At 31.4% G+C, this 20,668-nt stretch overlaps 1 protein-coding gene across 2 annotated transcripts in view; it reads right to left on the bottom strand.

Annotated features, from left to right (window-relative positions):
* Positions 1 to 2,396: 2,396 nt before the first annotated feature.
* The window catches only part of LOC145259925 (condensin-2 complex subunit G2-like), a 157,853-nt gene continuing 139,581 nt past the window's right edge, over positions 2,397 to 20,668 (bottom strand). For both annotated transcript variants that reach the window (XM_080117886.1, XM_080117885.1), the window contains 5 exons: positions 20,428 to 20,571; positions 15,824 to 15,918; positions 7,930 to 8,030; positions 5,089 to 5,191; positions 2,397 to 2,612 (listed from right to left, as the gene is read on the bottom strand). In XM_080117886.1, coding sequence (XP_079974012.1) covers positions 2,549 to 2,612; positions 5,089 to 5,191; positions 7,930 to 8,030; positions 15,824 to 15,918; positions 20,428 to 20,571 — 507 coding nt within the window. In that variant the 3' untranslated portion in view covers positions 2,397 to 2,548. The remainder of the gene's footprint in view (positions 2,613 to 5,088; positions 5,192 to 7,929; positions 8,031 to 15,823; positions 15,919 to 20,427; positions 20,572 to 20,668) is intronic.

Raw genomic sequence — 20,668 nt, 5'->3', positions numbered from 1 at the left:
CAGCCATTCCACGTTATGGACGTTGAAGTCACCACAGATGTGGATGTTAGCCGAGGGATGTGCAGACAGGATGTGGTCTATTTTCTCAGATAGTAACTCCGCTGTTGTGGGGCCGATAGAGGGCAAATATAAATGCAGTGGTGTTACCAAGTGCAACCCTGAAGCACATATAGGGTAAATTAGGATCTTCTCCAGAGATATCCCTGCCACACGGGAAACCATCTTTAATGTAGGCACATATTCCATGCCCATGGCGATTTAAGTTTATCAAAGAAATTTCCTGTTAATTTATTTTGAACTACGATTTTCACCTGTGTAATGTTCACGTACAAGCACTCATTTTTCATGGTTGCATGATTGCTGTATGCAGTTATGCATTCCATTAAATATGCTGCCTTGTGCAGGTTTTAAAATTAAAACAAAACTTGTGGCACAATAATAAGCATATTTTCAAGCAAATTAAGCTCCCCACGTTTAAAAACCTTATGCCTACTTTGAACATAATTTAAACTTTTTGAGTAAAAAAATAAATAAATAAAAAATACATGGCTTTACTTTTGGAAATACCCTCATAGATGCAACATAATCCGTCTTTCTTTTAGATATATAAGCTGTAGCACAATAATATAAAGCCCTTTTTGGATATCTTGGGCTCCCTACATTAAAACCCTTATGCCTACCTTGAACATAATTTAAATCAATAACTGATTTTATTTATTTTTTTGTTTTTTAAATCAACAACAAATTCTTAAATAATTTCTTTAAAAATCGTTTATTCTTAAAAAGTTTAACGTATCCATTTTATTTTACATTAATCGATTATAAAAATAAAATTCTTCATGAAGGGGATAGAAAGTGCGCAGGCGCCATTACATTTTTTTTCTGTTTGAAAGAAAGAAAATCTGTCAGTTTTTTGTTTAGTTTAAAATAGCAACTCGTGAGGTCAAGGGAGATAACTTTATTTATTTTACAAGCAGAGAAACAACTTGGCCTTCGGGTCAAGATCTTCAGATGCCGCACTTCAATTTCTTGTTCACATTAAAAAACGACCCTGGTGTCTAACTCTGTCCCGTGGGGAGACATTGTAAATAGAAACAAAAATACGTTAAAGGAAAACAAAACTACTGAACTGAAATAGCAGATAAACCTTATTCCGTTAAAGGAAAACAAAACTACTGAACTATAAATAGCAGATAAACCTTATAAAGCTTTGGACTTTATTTTCCTTCAGTTTCAGTACAAGCTTAAAAAAAAAAAAAAAAAAATCTTTAATTTATTTGGTGTGAATATATGGTCTAAAATAGATGATACAAGGGTAGTTTAAGTCTGGAATGTTTGTTGTTGATTTATGTATTCCAACTGCCAAGGAAATTGCATTAGTGCCAAAAATGTTTTATCCATTTTTATTTCAAAGTTATTAAAAAGGTTTGATAACTTTTGTAAATAAAAATCAATTGTTGAAAAAAAATCAAAAAAATCTGAGATTAAAAAATAAGTGTAGTAGACTGTATTATTTTCTCTACCACAGTGAGAAATGTGACACAAGCACTTGCAAATGGGATTGAAAAGTGACCCTGCAAAAGATGCTGCATTGACATTCCCCAGCAAATACGCCTCAGGTGATTATATCTGTACAGGACAAGCGATACTCAACAAGGAAAAGCTATTTCGGAAATGGTCTAGAAAATCCTTGGTGAAACATAGAAAAATTTCCCATAGTTTGAGGTAAGAAAAGTTATCTCCCTTGATATAGGTTGCCACCTTAAAGTAAAAAAACCAAAAAAAAAAAAAAAACTTTTGAATACACTTAGCAAACAGAGAACGCATCTGGATCTGTTGCATGAATCTCCAAAGTTTGTCATATTATTGTGCGACAGATTCATCTTTCAACCAGTAGTTATGGAGATTGTAAGAACGACTATGAGTACACAGCATACAAGCAAATTGTTGGGTGTAGGGTGTCACAATGGATTGGTGATATCAGAGAGCACAGAATCACTTTCACAAAACGTTTCACTTGCTATTATATGTGGTAATTGCATTTCCACTTCCACAATTGTCTAAAATCAAATTCTTTCAACAGCAGATAATTTATTCTTCTTTCAATTCATTTATTTAAAAAAATAGATTTTATTTTTTTAATAAAAAATAAAAATGTTATTGCGTGACATACAGAGATTACGTTTAAGATTTTTTTTTTTAATGGCAACATTTTTTTTTTTCAGAATAAGTACAAACGTTTCATACCAAAAACTTCATTCTGACGCCTAAAATTTCTATCCCTCATTTTAAACGTTCTCCTTATTAATATGAAAACTAAGAAATAATCAAAGAAAAGAATTTTACATGATAAAAAGGAAAGGAACAGACAGTCCAGAATACGTTTTTATTTTGCACACACACACACACACACACACACACACACACACACACACATATGAACAAACTCATGTGCACAGTAGTATACACATCACATCCATATACATGCATACATACACACTCACACACTGCCTGCTGAATCTGGGACGGATTCCTGGTTTTATAGTTTCTATTTTTCCATCATAACAGAACGAAGATGATCAATATGTTCCTTGAGGGATAATTTCAAACCACTGGGAAAAAAAGAAAGAAGAAACGTTAGACACGTATATATATTATACATATAAAATAATAATAATGAACAGGAAGATACTACTACTAATAATGAACATGAAGATACTACTACTAATAATAATAATATCATCATCGTCATTTAAGTTATTTTATTTATCTCCTTTCCAGGAGATTAGACACAAGGTCAAGTGTGGGTTTGATGAAACTGATTTTGTGAAATTAACCTAATTTGAGCTTGGCACAGCCTGGTTTACTACAACCACCACTACTACAACCACCACTACTACAACCACCACCACCACTACTACAACCACCACCACCACCACCACCACCACCACCACTACTACAACCACCACCACCACCATCATCATCATAATAATAATAACAATAACAACAACAACAATATAATATTAACAGCATCATCATAATAATAATAATAGAAATAATATCCAAATTATCTGATGAGATTTTAAAAGTTGAACTTAAATAGCATTTAAGCTGACATATCAAACAGTAATTTTGAATCATCAAGATCAAGCCAATTGTGATTTGTTGTTATTGTACCATGTTATTATGCACTATAATAGCATATTTTGCTAGTTTATTTTTAAAAGTTATGTAGTTTCATCCGTACAATGAATAACACGTAAACATTTTACAATTATAATTGAAAACATCAAAATCAGCAAAAGGGAAAACTCCTATTTTTATTTGAATATAAAAATGAGTTATCTCCCCTATAACTAAAATTTTATTTATTTTACTGTACAAGTTGGAAAAAATGTGCAAACAAGAATTAAAAACTAAAATGATTCATTGCATCCTGGACAATGCTGGGCAGATAGAGCTAATAAAAAAATACAACTGAAGATGCAAATGAGTTTTGCTTGTGATGATAACCTTTACATTAACCTAAGTTTTAAAAAATATTTTTAAAAACCATGAATTCTATTAGTCTGTCATGCATAAGATTGAAACAACATTTTTTTGGTCTGTTGTTAGATAAACTGAACGAATCATTTTTTTGTATAATATACAAAGAGTTATCTCCCGTACAACTAAAATCTTATTTTTCTGTATAAGTTTTAAAAATGTGCAAGCAAATAAAAATTAAAAACAAAATCGAGTTCACTGCATCTCACATAACAGAGTGCATAAAAGCAAAAAGAGAAATAACTTAGATTTTGTATTGGAGAATATAAAAAAAGAGTTATTTCTCTTATAACTAAAATTTTATTTCTATTTATGTATAACATAAAAAATGTGCGAACAAATAAAACTTGACTTCATTGAATCCTGGCCAACACTGGGTAGGTACGAGTGATGAGACGATTCCAATAATTTCCTGATTCCGATACAATTACCGATTCTGTTGTAAATTCTTGATTCAGATAAAATTATAATTTTAATTCTTTTTTAAATTTCTAAATATTTAATTAGAGATTTGCGGTTTTTATTACAATTAAATTAGTATAAATGCAATCACATTTCTGAATTTTTTAGATGAGGATTGGTTATTCGTATTATTTGGAGTCTTTGGACTATTGCTCTCATCTTGCGTGTCATTTTCACAAACTTTCAGTCAATGTAATCTCCGACCTTCTCCAGGTGTATCTTGTCGAACTTGAGAATGTTTCTGTCAAAATTCCGTCTAAATTCCTGAATTTGACAGAAACATTCCCAAGTTCGACAAGATACACCTGAAGAAGGTCGGAGGTTATACGACTGAAATGTTGTGTAAATAACAGTAATCTGAAGATTCCAAATAATACAAATAATCCATGTCTGCATATATTTTTGCAAACATACAGGGGAGAGGGGGGGTATATTACAATAGTAAATCTTTCTAAATATTTTTTCTTCAAATGTTTTGTAAATAACTGATAATTAGGAAGATTTAACTAAATATTTATGTCTCTAAATTTTTGAAATAAGGATTGATAATTTGTATTATTTTGAAATAAGGATTGATAATTTGTATTATTTTGAAATAAGGATTGATAATTTGTATTATTTTGAAATATGGATTGATAATTTGTATTATTTTGAAATAAGGATTGATAATTTGTATTATTTTGAAATATGGATTGATAATTTGTATTATTTTGAAATAAGGATTGATAATTTGTATTATTTTGAAATAAGGATTGATAATTTGTATTATTTTGAAATATGGATTGATAATTTGTATTATTTTGAAATAAGGATTGATAATTTGTATTATTTTGAAATAAGGATTGATAATTTGTATTATTTTGAAATAAGGATTGATAATTTGTATTTTTCGGACCACTGTTCTCATCTCACAACATTCAAATTCTTGTTATGTTGGTTTGAGGATAAGTAAGGAATTATGTTACAGGAATTATGTTACAGCCCTCTCCAAAAAAATCGGGTCAGGAAAAAAAAAAGAACAAAAAATAAAATAAAATCAAAACCTTCAACTTTTTTAAGTTAATCAAAAATACTACTCACACATTGTCGGATGTGTCATCAAGATCGGTTTGTTTTGGAAATGATGAGCAGTTTTGTAATGCAGTCCAACATTCTTTGATTTCAGATTTTGGAAACTTTGGTTCTGAAAAAAAAAAAACAAAAAAAAACAAAAAGAGTGTAAACTTTATACCAAATTACCATCCTATGTTCGTAAATAAATATTTGATCAAATTTTATTGAAATCTTTAAATATTGTCATTCTTGTAGTAGTAATGCTATAAATAACCTCATATCAAAGAAACAAAAGGTGTGCTCTCTCTGCTACCGGTGTGGGGAAACGAGAAGATGCGAAGTGCAATATATTTTATGGAGAAGGGTGAGATAAGGAACGTGCAGTGATGAGAGTTACTGAAAATAAAGGGAGACAAACTCTAAGGGAAGGGAGGCAGTATTTTTTTTTTTTTTTTACATAGACATCATCACTTACCAAGGCCAAGAGGCCACTCGCGGATAAGTGTTAAAGAGTGTACAGTAGAAATTGGACAATATAGTAATCGTTAGTAATGGAAATTCGACCAAACTCTAAGGTAAGGGAGGCAGTATTTCGCTCACGCTTAAACTATAATTTTCCAAACTCTACAGAATAATTGTTTTACTTCCTTGTCTCGTACCCAACAGTGTTTTTCTACGAACTGCATTGATATAGCCTTCAAACACAACAGGAATGTCTATTATAGAAATTTGTTTCCAATAATTCTAATTTTAGTAAAAACATCAATAACACATATTCTTGTTGAACCGCCTTCTTAAATAACAATGTACAACACTCAAAAAAGTACAGAACATCTATGACCATTTTTAAATGCACAATGGCATGGAAATCATTTTTCGTCTTTTCGTCAAATTATGTACAGATCTTGAAACACTGTCACTTTCAAGAATTTTGCAGAGAATCTTAATTATGTGAGCAATGAACATGGCAAGAGATTCCATCAGGATATTTCAGTGATGGAGAAACGTTTTAAAGGAAAATGGAACCTTGGCAGTATTTTGCTCATGCTTAAACTATAATTTTTCACACTCTACAGAATAATTGTTTTACTTCCTTGTGTCGTACCCAACAGTGTTTTTCTATGAACCGCAATGACATAGCCTTCAAACACAACTCCTTTCACACTATGCACAATGTTTCAAGCAAATTACATCCTTCTCAAATGAAAAAAAAATTAAATTTGTTTAAAAAAATAAAGAGCATATAATTCAATCATTAATGGAATTATAGCAAAAAAAGAAAAAAATATTAATGTGAACTGAACCTGCTGTCTCAACTGTTCTACATCTGCTGACCCAAAAGTTCTCTCTCAATGTGACCATACCATCAAAGTCTACTCTTCTGTACACATCTCCCTATACCGTCTAGATTTAATCTTCCTCTGAGATCATCAGAACTAAGCTTGTCTTTAAGACTCGTATTACACATTTATCATCCTATAATCATATAATAATTTCTCTCCATGCAACGCATGTCCTTAAACCTTACTAGTCATTAATTATGTTACAATAAGGAAATGATTTTCCATTTAGACATTCAGAAATGATAAAGAAATCTTTATTTCAAAATTATTTATTTCAGTGCAAAGTAACATTACACTGTGTACGCATGCTTAATGAACTCTCCTCTCGTTGGTAACGCTCTGCTAGTTAGTAATGGCAAAAGTTCACTGAACATATTCCATCGACTCCTAATTGTTGCAATCACACTAGCACTCGCTCCTCACTCTGTTCCAATTTTACTACCAAGGTAGCAAAACTTAACCTCAATAGCTTCGTCATCCAAATATACACATTTGAGTTCCCATCCATTGGTACTGTCTTACACTTCTTGCACATGAACTGGTTATTGTCTCTCAACACACCAGTAATTGCAATGCAGGTCTTGTGTACCAAAATGATTACGAGTACCCTTTCCATTTACACAATCAGTTGTGTCAAAAGTTAATAAAGAAATTCTGATTTCATGCATTGTTAAGATTTTTATGTTTTGCTATCTCTGGTAAGACAAGACGGCATGCTGCCACCATTTGTCTACAAGGAGAAAGACAAAGTGAGGAACTTAACTCATCATACTGATGCTGAGTCGATAATCATTTATAAAAAATGGCACTTGTACAGTTTAATGAAGACATTCAAAAAATGAAAATATCGAAAAAAGGTTATATTGTACGTATCCGTTTTGGATTGAAGATCTCCGAAAAAAAATTTCATTTAATTTGATCGAGTAGTTTTTTTTTTTTACAGCAGAGAAACACGTTTTTATGAGAGCACGTTGAAGTCAGCCATTATGAAATTTGCTGAACACGCCACGGGGAGATAACTCCAGTTAAAGTGCCGACACTCCCTCTCCATCTTTATTACTAGTTTTTCTTCTTGAAATTCCTAAAAATCGAACCTTTTGCTTGGTATCATAACAAATTGTTTTTTCGCTGTAAAATAAAAACTACTTGATGAAATTAAGTGAAATTTTTTTCCCCGGAGAACTTCGTTCCATAACGAATATAACTTTTTTTTTCCCTCGATATTTCCATTTTTTTAATGTCTTGATTAAACTGTACAAGTACCTAAAAAATATATTTAAACTCAGCTACTAGCATTTATACAAATCGCTTTTGCTTCTTAAGTTTTGAAATAATTATTTGGATGATTTTGGATTCTTCGGACTACCGTTCCCATCTTGAGTTTTATTTTAACGACATTTTAATCAATGTGAACTTTTGAATACCTACAGTTGTATCTCGTCGAATTTGGGAAAATTACGAAAAGGAAGAAATCTTTTCCAAATTTGTGATACATAAAAAGAAACAAAAGAGCGTCAATACTCACTTTTGAGCAATGCATTCAACATAAACAATATGCTGTTGATTTGGTGTTGCTCGTTTAAACAATCAGTCTTGATGTATTTCTGCAGTTCTTGAAAGAAATAACTAGAATAAAAGAAACGTGTAAATCTTCAAATTAGCTCACTGTTATTTGCATCACTAATAAATACATGATCTTTTAAAACTATCTTGCTATATATAACTACTTAATTTACTCACATAAAATTAATATACGAAAGTATAGATTTATGCGTAAAATATAAGTATTTACTTCAAAAGTGCTTAATACGTAGGTAGAGCTAGTTAGTAATTTATAAAATATATATGGCGATTAAGCTACACTGAATATTCCGCGTAGCTTAATCGCCATATATATATATATATATATATATATATATATATATATATATATATATACTAGACTACCCGTGACCCGTTGGGTCAGTATGTTATATTAGCTATGGTATGAGCATGACACTTGTGACATATAGAAAATAGTTTTTTGTGACAAAACAGATATATTTCTATGAAAGTGTATTAAAATAAAAAAAGACTACAGATAGATTTCTATGAGTCTTTCTGTTTATAATTTTTATTTTTGAAAAAAAAAAAAAAAAAAAAAAAAAAAAAAAAACTTACAACCATTGAATTATAAATGGTTTACCATACTTATAGGTAAATGTGTACTGAACAGATACCATAATACTTAAAGTTAAATTCAAATTTTGATATATCTTTTAATTTAAACGCAAAAAAAACAAAAACAATTGAGACGCTGAAAAGATACATAGTAAAACAATACGTTTTATTGCCGCATTGATTATTTATTTGTAATGCAATTTTAAAAAAAAAACATTTTCAGGGTTATTTATTTATGTTGGCAGTGTACAAGAAAATGCATGAATGTTTTCAAGAAAGGTGTATAAAAAAATGGAAAATAAATTTTTAAAAAATGGGTAAATCGCTGTTGTAAAATGCTCTTATGGTTGTCAACGAGTTCAAGTAAATTTATTTGTAAGAAAATTGCGTTAAAATAACTTTATCGTAATACAGAAATGAACGATGTAACAAAAAAAAAAGCAGAAAGTATAAAGAATTGTTTATTTGGATAATTTAAATGCGAAAAAAAAAATTTGGATGCTGAAAATGTACACAGTAAAACAATACGTTTTATTGTCACGTTGATTATTTAATATATATATCGTATATATGAAACAGGTCGATGATTATATGTATTATTTGTAATCACATTTTGCGTTTGCTTCCCATATCTTGAAGTTCTTTATTCAATAAATTTAAGATATTCGCTTTTCTAAGGACGTTAGTTTGTTCGAACAAAATCGGTCCAGCAATTTGTGTTTATTTGTCTATGCTATTATGGGTTTATGTTTATATACGCATGCGCAACTGGAAGTCGGAAACCGGATGTTGGGTTACAACACCTGTTACAAGGTCATTTGAGTTTTATAATTATATAGATATATAGTAGAGAGCAAAAACCCAGAGTTATTTGTATGCATAATTTGCACAAGTATTTTTAAAAACAGTTTGTATTAATATTTGTTCTTCATTTGTAATTTTATTATCTTATTTTCCTAACATTATATATGCGTGTATGTGTGTGTGTATTGTGTGTGTGTATTGTATTGCTGTGGTTTCTTAGATGTCAATTCAATAAAATTCCAGTGTTTATAAAATAATGATCAATAATAAGTAAAGCTGTATATTTTTCTTTATTTATACAAATGTTATTGGCTACACATGTGCATACATATTTCAGATATGATTGCTTTCAAAATACAGCATCATAATACCACTCTGATGATGGATTTAGAAAATCATAGCTGAAACAGGAATGCACATATGTGACCAATAATGTTTGTATAAAAAAAAAAAAATGAATTGGTTCTTCTTTGTTATTGTAGCAAAATTCAAAAATTGAAATTCCAGTGAAACCAATTGTATCTACTGAATTGTTATGTCACAGTAATGAACATATCCAAAAATTATGAAAAACAATAAGGTAGAAAATAGTTTTCAAAGACAAGTAACGAAAATTGAGTTTTGCAAAAAAAAAAAAAAAAATCGGAGAGTTCTAATTGTAAAAAAAGGAGGTAAATCTTTTCTAAAAACTGAAAACTTTTGGCCAATTTAGCAAAACTTAATTTTCGCTAATTATGACAATTTAGTAGATACTAGTGGTTGGACGATTAATCGGAATCGGAATCGTTAATCGTAAGAATCGTGTATTTTGGGAGGTATCGGAATCGGAATCGCATCGTTAAAAAATACCTTAATTTTCCGATTCCTTCATTACGATTCTTTTAGTCTGATGTTGAAAAAAATAAAAAAAATTCCTGATATTTCTAACCGCAAGAGAGAAATGTAGCATGTTATAAAAAGAAACCAAAGAAATTCATTATTAACAGGGCAATGCTTAGTGCCCCTCCCTTACAAGGTTCATTCATTCAGATCTATTGTAATCAAAACTACAAAAGAGTTAACTTGAAAAGAAGTATGCAGGGCTCTACATTGCGAATAAAAATAAAAAAAAACGCTTATCTTTTTGGCGATTGTTTTTTTTTACTGACAAATCTTCTAATACTGAATGAAAATGCTTTTTCAACTTATATTTTCTTAAAATAAAACGAGCAAAGTCAAATTATTTAAACAGTAAACGGTTTAATAGAACAATGTACTTTTTTTTCTTTTTTTAAAAGAAGGCTTTTGAAAGAAATATCTCTAAAATGAAATTGATCACGTTGTATTATTTCGCAAAGTTTTGACAGTTGTCGGCTTCTTTTGATGTTTCCAAACAATCGACCCCATACCTATCTCTTCCAAACCTAAAGTTATTAAATAACCCCTTCGTTAATTCAAGGGTAATTAATTCAATTCAGTCAAGTTTTTTTTTTTTTTAATTTCATTGAAATAAAATCCATTTTTTAAATTTTTTTCTCCAGAAAGATAAAACCCTGAATTTGATTATATTAAAAGCAGAATAATATAATCTTTTTTCTAGAATTTTAAATTGAAAATTATAAGTGTTTTGCACAGTTTTTTGCCGAACGAAAAAGAAATTAATATATATATTTTTAAAAGGTTTTGTAATCAATTAATTTTTATGTCTAAATAATATTTACGATTAATTAAATAATTTCATTTTAAAAAGTATTTATGAATAGAATTTTACTTAAGACTTATAGTTTAGCAATATTGAACCGCATCAACCATGTGTGAATTGAACACAGTCAACCAAAAAAAAAAAAATTCAAAAGAAAATGCATATTTGCATTTCATTATGTAAACTTTTATACATTGGTTTCAAAAATTAAATTATTTAAGTTTTTTTTGTTAACTACCGGTTGGTACAATTTACCGCCCCATCCCTTTATATTTTTTTCTTTTTGTCTTTTTTAGCGGATTTTTTTTTTTTTTTACACAGTGATCACCACTTATCAAGGCCCGGAAGCCACTCAGGGATAAGGGTTATTGCAATTACATTACGTTAGTGTGGAGATTTGATGAAGTGTTTAATTAGGGGGGCGGTTCATTAGGAATTTGTTAACATTGGACTTGAAGACATCCAAGTTGTAGTCCGGAGGGAAGCAGGCAGACGGAACAGAGTTCCACAGGTGTGCAGTTCTAAGAAAGAAGCTTTGTTCATGGAATCCGCGTTTTGATTTAGGCACAGATATAGAGTGGGGGAAATTTTTCACAGTGGATTCAGCTAGACGGGTGTTTTTGGTGAAAGATTGGCGAGGGGGGGACCAGGGATTGGAGTTAAAACGAGCACCTGCCATGAAAATAATGATCAAACAAGGATAGCTCGCAACGTCTCTTCTGTGGGAGAGAGGTTGCAGGGTAGAGAAAAGAGCATCCCCCACTAAACCACGAAGACTATTTTGTACTCTGTCAAGGCATGATAGGCTGTTTTTGGCAGCTCCTGCCCAGATATGGCAACAGTATTCCATCCTTGGACATACTTGGCTTTTATATAGATAGAGAATTGCATCAGTAGTGAAATATCTTCTGGAGCGGTAGAAGGATCTCACCATCTTTCCAGCGACCTTGGCAACAGACTTGATGTACGTGTTCTATTTCAGATCAGGAGTAAAGGTCAAACCCAGAAGCTTGTCAAAACACGGGGCCTCACCCCGATGAGAGCCATCCATCACAATTGATGCCAGCTAGGGATCAGAGCGTTGATGATGTAAGGATAGGAGTTTGGTTTTGGATGCATTAAAGGTAACCAGCCACATCTTCCCCCACTGAATCACGCGCTCGAGATCAGAGGAGAAAGAATCCGAGAGAACTTTGTCATTTACAGCCTTTGATGTGTTGCCGTAGATGGTCGTGTCATCAGCATAGATGTCAACGAATAATTTAAGTATGAGTTTAGGGAGGTCATTGATGTAGATCAGGAAGAGAGTTGAGCCCAGGATTGACCCCTGAGGGACTCCAGCATTTATATTGCAGGCCTCCGATTTTTGTCCATCGACCACTACTCTTATGAGCCTTCGGAGAGAAATGATTTAATGATAGAGAACACATTTCCAGTTATACCATAGCTGGAAATCTTGTGAAGTAGACCCTTATGCCATACCTTGTCGAAGGCCTTTGATATGTCAAGAGCAATTGCCCTAGAAAGGAAGCCTTTGTCAAGAGATTCACTAATCCTGTGGGATATAACCGTCAGCACATCTGCGGTAGATCTTGCAGAGCGGAAACCATATTGTGTGTCACTAAGAAGGTTATTCCTGCTGAGGTGGTTGACTATTTCTCTATTTAATATGGATTCCAGCAACTTACTCATAACACACAGGAGACTTATTGGTCTGTACTGAGAGGGAGAGGACTTATCACCTGAATTCTTAAACACAGGGCAAAGTGATGAGGTCTTCCAGGGGGTCGGAAAGCATTTCTCCTTAAGGCAGCGCTTAAATAGTTTCGTAAGTATGGGAGCAAGTTCTGGTTGAAGCTTTTTTAACACTATAATTGGGATGCCATCAGGGCCAGTTGCCTTACTAGAATCTAGGTTCTTGATTAGCTTGGCGACCTCATGCACGGATATTTGTATATTACCTAGCTTGTTCTGTGTTGTAGGAGGAAATATGGGGAGTTGATGGCCTTCGTCGCATAGGGTAGAATTAGCTGCAAAGTTCTTTGCAAATAGTTTGACCCTGTCTGACGCTGACTAGATGACCTCTGGTCCATTGATAATGGTTGGGATAGAACGCACAATGCCAAAGTCCAAAAAAAGTCTTCCATGGAAACTTTTTGAAGTTGATGAAGATGATGAGTTGAAAGCCATTTGCAAAGTCTGTCAAATTAAAATATCGCGAGGAATAAAACCATCTAACATGACCACAACCAACATGTTAAAACATTTAACTATGATGCATCCAAATAAATTGGAGGAGCAAAATAAAAAAGAAAAGGAACAAAAAATTACCAACTAGTCACTCAGAGCAGTTTTATTAGTGAGGGTCGAAATCGCAGTGTCTTTTTTTTTTTTTGTCTACGTCACCATCTAGGTGTCACCAATTTTTTTAACCCTCCTTAACTTCAAAGAGTAAATACAATATATACAACTAAAAGAATAATTTTTAAAAATGCTGATTCTATTCATGAAAAATTCTTTTAACTAGAAATTAAAACTTAGGTAAAGATAGCTGACTGACAGCAACAGGAGCACTGGTTAACTACTGAACCACGTGGAAAGGTGTGGGGGGAGGAAAAAAAGGAAATTAAATGATGATAATAAATTATGATAACTGTCTTTGAAAGGCACTAAACTCCTAAAATTTACTTCTTTAAAATTTTAGGCGGCACTCCCCGGCGATTTTAAAGCACTCTCTCTCTCTCTCTTTCAAAAAAAAAAAAAAAAAAAAAAAAAGATTTAATTTTTAAGTTTGGGAAAGATATATTTATTATAACCGAATTCTTGTACGAAGACTGGATCTACTTTATTGGGCGTTAATTTGTGAGATAAGTAATTTTTCAATGTTTAATATGTTTCTAAAGTTTCAATTATCAATTAAATTTTTTTAATTGCGTTTATTTTTCAATTTATTTAAAAAAACAGGGTTTTAAATGTATTTTTCAAGGTAACAAGCTTCGAAAGAAGTCTAATAAAAAAAAATCACTTAATTTTTAATTTCGACAACCCTGAGAATTTAATTATTAAAAAAATATTGAAATGTGACATTTTTTTATTTAACATTTCTATTAGTTCAATTAATTTTCTTTCAATAATTCATTTCACTCAACAAACTTCACCATTTTTTTTATCGTTTTCTGTAATTTTGGTAATTATGTTTGCTCAATTTTATCTAGTATTTCATTTGTTTTTTATAGTGGTATCATTTTTATATGTGTTCCTTTGATATACCCTATTTCAAAATTAGTTTGGCTAAACTTATTCTTCACGTTAGAAACAACGTGTAAAAGCAATGAAAAAGTAAGAAAAAATAATAGGTGTTAACTACTCCTTGTGAATTATGGAGGTCTGAAGAACAGCCATCACAAATACAACTATCAATAGCCAAACAAAAAATCGTTTTTGAAATTCCCTTAATTGTAACTTTTTGCTATACCTACCTTTTTGGTATAAAACACAAAAACTTTCGATTAATGGTATTTCTCATATATGGTCGTTAACTTTGGAAAGGTTATTTTGTATCTACGGCGCCATGTCACATGGTATATTGTTTTTTTTTTCATTACGCACGTTCATTTATAAATTATTAAATTAAATATTTATCTTTTTTATATTTAATTAGTATATATTTTCTTTCTCTTCCGCTATATTTTTTTTATTTAATTCATTAAATCTGTTAATTATGAGGACCAAAATAATGAATCGTGTGTATTTATTCTCTAATTTTCTTGTTTTTGTTCTGTTATATAAATTCTATTTTATTTGTTTTTTCTCTGAAGGATAAATTCTATTTTCTTTGAGTTTTTTTTTCTGTATTCCAATTAAGTAAAATAAATTTTCTCTAAAATAAATTTTGCTACGTTTTCCGTTTAGTTTACTATATAATAATTTTATTTAAACCAAAACACGATGGTATACTGGTGTAGACATAAAATATCTCTTCCAAAGTTAGGGAACATATTTGGGAACTACCGACCATAAGTATAAAACTACCTGGTATATTTCAAAACAATAATTCCCTAGGAATCGGAATCGTACTTGGTATCGGAATCGTTAATCAATATTTTCCTGGAATCGGAATCGTATAAAAATTAGGAATCGTCCCAACACTAGTAGATACCATTATTTCATTTGAAATTCAATATTTCCTAAAATTATACAATGTGTGTGTATGTGTGTATGTGAGAGAGAAAGAGAGGGGGGGGGAGATTTTATTGGCCACTTATGTTTTGGAGAAAGTCCACAATGCTACCAAAGTCACACACCCTTATAAATGTGAAGATGCTGGAAGGAACAAACAAACTACATGTAAACATTTCTTCATCTCATTTCAAGACAAGCAAAAAGAAAATATCCGGCATTTGGTAGCTATTTAATCTAATTATTTTTTTTTAATGTATAACTAACATTAAAATTGATTTTAAAATTAACCTTCTAATTTTAAAACTTAAAATTTATCCCAATATCAATTTAAATTTCCATTTAATTATATAGAAACGCCTTTAAAAATTTCAAACATTAATTTTTTTTTAAATAAAACTACTTGACCAAATTGTTTCAGTTTGCAGAAAATTTTTCAAAATTTATTTTCATTATAAGAATGAAATCTTGTTGTTTTAATTCATTCTGCGCTCACAGAAAATCTGATTCTCTTATATATTGTGAGAATTAGGGTTACCAAAGAGAATTGACTATAGGAAAGGTAAAGAATTAGTTTAATTTCTTGGTCTTTTACCTGACGGAAGAAATCTTCTTAAAGATGATGCCCAAGAGCCAGAGTGTAAATGGTTTTAAATCTTGATAGACATCCGGAACCTGATCAAGATCACCCTAAAACAGAAAAAAAAAAATCAAACTAAAAATTGTGTTACGATTTGACAAAAACAAACAGGTTAAATTCCTTAAAAAAAAAAAAATGAAGTAAAAAAAAGAGAAAAATAGAAATTGCGACATGTGCATGCAAGTATATTTTTTCTAAACAGATCACTTCTTGTAAGTAATAAAAAATACTCGAGCTGAGATCGAAACCAAGACCTAAAGACAATGAATTAAATCCGATAACCATTAGATCAGCTTGCCACGATCTTTAAAAATATTTTCAAACCCACTTATTCTTAACATAAGGAAGCTGTCATGTGAACCATGCATGCATGCGCAGTCGTGAAACGGTTCACAAATAGATAAAAATCTGATGACCCCCCCCCCAAGCACCAATTTTTCAATTTTTACCCCTTAGCAACTCATTTTTCTAGATGAAAACCCGATTAAAAAGTATTCCACATGTCTGAATACCTTATATACCCAATTTCAACTTTGTAGATTAAAAATTAGTTGAGTATATAGGTTGAGAAGTGTCCTCACACACATTCTCACTTTTATGGATATAATAGCAGGCTGCCTGGCATTGCCCGGTCGTAAAATATGCATAAATATTATATTTTAATTCATACAGAAACTGAGAATTGTGCATGCAAGTGTTATGTTTTTTTTTTCTAAACAGTTCACTTCTTGTAACTAAAGAAAATTTTAAAAAGAAAAATACTCTGGCTAAGATCGAAACCAAAACCTAAATACAGTCATTCAAGTACGATAATCATTACGCCATCTTGACACAATCATTAAAAAAAAAATTCAATTTTGACCCCTTAGTACCCCCTTTTTCCGGATGAAAACCAGTTAAAATTTTTTTCCACATGTTTGAATATCCTATATACCAAATTTTTCAAATCTTTATAAAAAAAACCTGTTGAGTATATAGGTTGAGAAGTGTCCTACACACACACTTTTTTATAAATATATAGATTATTTTAAAACAATAAAAAATGACATTTTTTTTTCTAAATATTTATAAACCTCTGATAAATTAATGTAATCAAAAAAGATAAATATAGCACGAGTGGTACTTTGTCTAGTCATAAAACCAAACTGCATTTCATCCTATGCCTATTTGCTGATCAATTATTCTCGCAATCACTTTCAGCTCGTGATCAATTTTTATCTTAATTTTCTCTATCGAATAATCCACCTCCACATTTGTAAAAGTCGAGTGCAATCCAATCTTTTGTGCATCTATTGTGTACACAAAAAGTGCAAGTGGAAGTACAGTTAAGTTTAGAGACGCTAACCATTTTATATGGAATAAGACGATGGAAATAGATGAAAGTATATTTGGATGGAGAAGCTATTGAGGTTCCTATTTACTTGAGGGCAGAGTTAGACACAAGATCGTTTTTTAATGTAGAGAAAATCCAGCTCCCAAAAAGGGGCACTCTGGATAGGAACAAAAATAAAAATCTAATGGATGGATCAAAAGTTATGGGGCAAAACGTGGCCATTTTGGGGCATTTTTGACGTCTTTTGAGCCCCTGGGGATGCAACGGGAATTTTCGCAAAAAAATCTTTTTTTTTACTGTGCACATTAATAAAATACAATTTGTGACAAAATTTCAGGAAAAACTAATGGACGGTTATCTGGCAATCGTCCAGACTAATGGACACACACCACAGAAAACATAGGCCCTCTTCAATAAATCAGGAGACCAAAAATTATCTCAGTCACGAAGGATTTCTGCTTGACTGACTGAGGACAGAAAAGGTGAAGTGTAGTATCAGAACAGATACTACACTTTGTTTCTATCCGAAAAACCCAAGTTATTGAGGTTGGCGAGAAGTTTTGTTTATTTTACTGATACCATTGGAGCAAAGGGTGGAGCAGGTGCTAGTGTGATTGCGAGAATTAGGAGTGGATGGAATTGGTTCAAGAAATTTTTAACATCAGTAATTAGCAGAGCGTTATCACTGCCAACGAAGGGAAGAGTCCATCAGGCAGCACATAGTGTGATTGATGTAAGTGAAACCTTGCCGGGGAGGGTTGAGGATATGCATTGCATGGAGAGAAATGATGTGAGAATGATATGCAATGTAAGTCTTAAAGATAACGTCACATCTGATGATCTCAACTGAATGGATGGTATAGTATTCTGTTTGTGCAGAAGTAAAAACTGCAATATATCCACGTTAAAAGAATGGATAAGAGTAAGGTTTAGTTTACAAGGAAAGGCAATCTTTAATTTACTTCTTCAGTTCAGCAACTCTTGGCAGACAATGTTCTTTTTTTTGCCCTGTTTCTTTCAAATGTTCCCTTTTTTAACGTAACATTTTGCTGACTTCTTTCTTTGTTGAAATTACTGTGTGTTCCTTTCTCACACCATTACAACATGATCATATATTATTATGATGATATTTGAAAATGAGATTACATCAAACGGAAGTCACTCTCATATTCTTGTCCAGGGTTGGACTTTCTAAAGCCAAATTTCACAAATTTGGCCTATTTTTAGAAGCGGCTTGGCCTTCAAAAATTGTATTTGGCCTTTTTCAAAGTGTAACATACAGATTTATTAAGGAAGAAACAAGCTGAATATTATATAGATGCCATTATTCCTAAGTTCATTCTTCAAATGACATAAGTTTTTTGTGTGCATAAGTTTAAAAATGTACAAATAAATAAAAATTACTGACAACATTAAAACAACATTACTGCCTACTAAGTAATGCTGGTTTAATACAACCAGCCTAGTTGCTGGTGTGTGTGTGTGTTTATATATGCATGTGTGCATGTTCAGCTAAAAATCGAAAACTACATAAGACACACCAACAAAAGCTGTTATATTCTTTTAGCTATGGCCTCGGATAAAAATATATTTTTCATTTACTATTTATTCTTTTAGGGGTTAAACGGAACTGAACTAGAATGATTTTCTAACATTATTATGTAATAATTTGCCATTTTTTTTTTTTTTTTCAGTTGACAGAGAAAGCGAGCGAGGGGTGCGAGAATGACAGTGATGAAGTGACAAGAAAAGGAGAGAAAACAAAGGGAATAGCAATAGATAGGTAGAGGAGGATAGAAAGAATGGCAAAAAAAGTGAGTCTTCTCTATTGTGCTAGAAAATTACTTGCACCAGAAAGTATACTGCACCTCTACAAAACCACCATTCGCCCATGCATGGAGTATTGTTGTCACATCTGGGCTGATGCTTATACCACTAATCTCTCCTTAAAAAGGGCCAAAAAAAGGTCTAAAATCTAATAGGTCCCTTACTGTTGGCCAAGCTCCAACCTCAGTTCCATAGCCACAATGTTGCATCTATTTTACAAGTACTCATTGCATTGGTACTCCCTTGATGTGCATATACTCGAAAAACCTGTCTAGCAGCAAAATTTCACCCCTTCATTATAGAGATGCTGAAAAGCCTTCTACTCTATAGCTCCTTCTCTTGGAATATTAAACTTTGGAATTCCCCCCCTGCTTTCCTGACTCTACTAACATGCGCAAGTTTAGATGTAATGTGAACCGACATCTTGCTCATCTCCTCACAGTCCCCCCGTAGATATGGTCCCAAATAGTAGCCCATAGTGGCTACATGTCTTATTTTGGGTGAACTAGAATTTTAAAAAAAAGTGAGAGAAGTTTTGAAAGAAAGATATTAAATACTTTTAATTTTTTATTTATTTTGCTGCCCCCCCCCCCCCCGAGAAATCTAAAGAGAATAGAAGAAAAAATAGAGAAGAAGGGAGATGTAAAATGGATGAAGACGGGAATAAAGATAGATATATAGATATATAGAAAGGTGTGTTGAAATATATCATACACTTTTTAAACGTTTCTATTTTGTTCATGTATTCGGGCAATACCAGATAACCATGCTTGTGAATAATAATACAAAGCTTGGTCCAACTAAACTATAATAGCAAAATTCGAAATTTTTAATACTGAATTTCAAGGTAAACCAATGGCCTCTACTTTAATGTCATGTTACAGTAATGAATATATCAAAAAATTATGAAAAACAATAAAGGTAGAATTAAAGGAAACATTTTTTTTTAGGAAAATTAGCTAAATTAAAATGTTTTGCTAAACAACACAGGAGAGTTCCAAAGGGAGATAAATAGTATGTAACTATTGTCAATTTTTATAATAAATTGTGCATTAAAAATCATAAATATTGTTTTTAGCATAACTAAATTATTTCCCTTGCACTAGTCATGTCTTCCAAAGAAATATGGCAAGCATTTTTTTTTATAATAATGATCGAAAACTCATATTTTTTAAAAAAATTATACAGTAATATTTAAGTACTTCTGATATGCCAGTTAAGTAAATGTCATTTTTAGTTGAAATTGACACAAAAAGTCAGTAAATACCATTGTTTTTTAAATCGATTTTTTTGTTTTCCAAATTTCGATATAGTGTAATTGCACCCAAATAATTTTTAAGAATACTTTGTCGATTTTGATTTAAAAAAAAAAAAGAAAAAAAAAAAAAATGATACTAACCATTTTACTGGATTCCGTTAGTTCATAAATCACAGCCACTACCATTTGTTTATAAAATTCTGCTAATATCGACGCAGAATGTAACCTCAGATCAAAAAGTGCCGCAAGGAAATTCGACATGTGCATTCGTGACGAAGTCAAAATCTGTAAATAAATTTTTTTTAAAAAGACATACATTTAACGTATAAAGCTATTGTGTCGGATTTTCAAAGTCAGACATTTTAAAATCAGTTAAACATAA

This window comes from Euprymna scolopes, chromosome 35, assembly GCF_053919585.1.
Source record: "Euprymna scolopes isolate OS-2025 chromosome 35, ASM5391958v1, whole genome shotgun sequence".
In the NCBI taxonomy this organism is placed as follows: Eukaryota; Metazoa; Mollusca; class Cephalopoda; order Sepiida; family Sepiolidae; genus Euprymna; species Euprymna scolopes.
The sequence above is the reverse complement of the archived record's forward strand: the minus strand, read 5'-3'. Positions and strand labels throughout refer to the sequence as shown.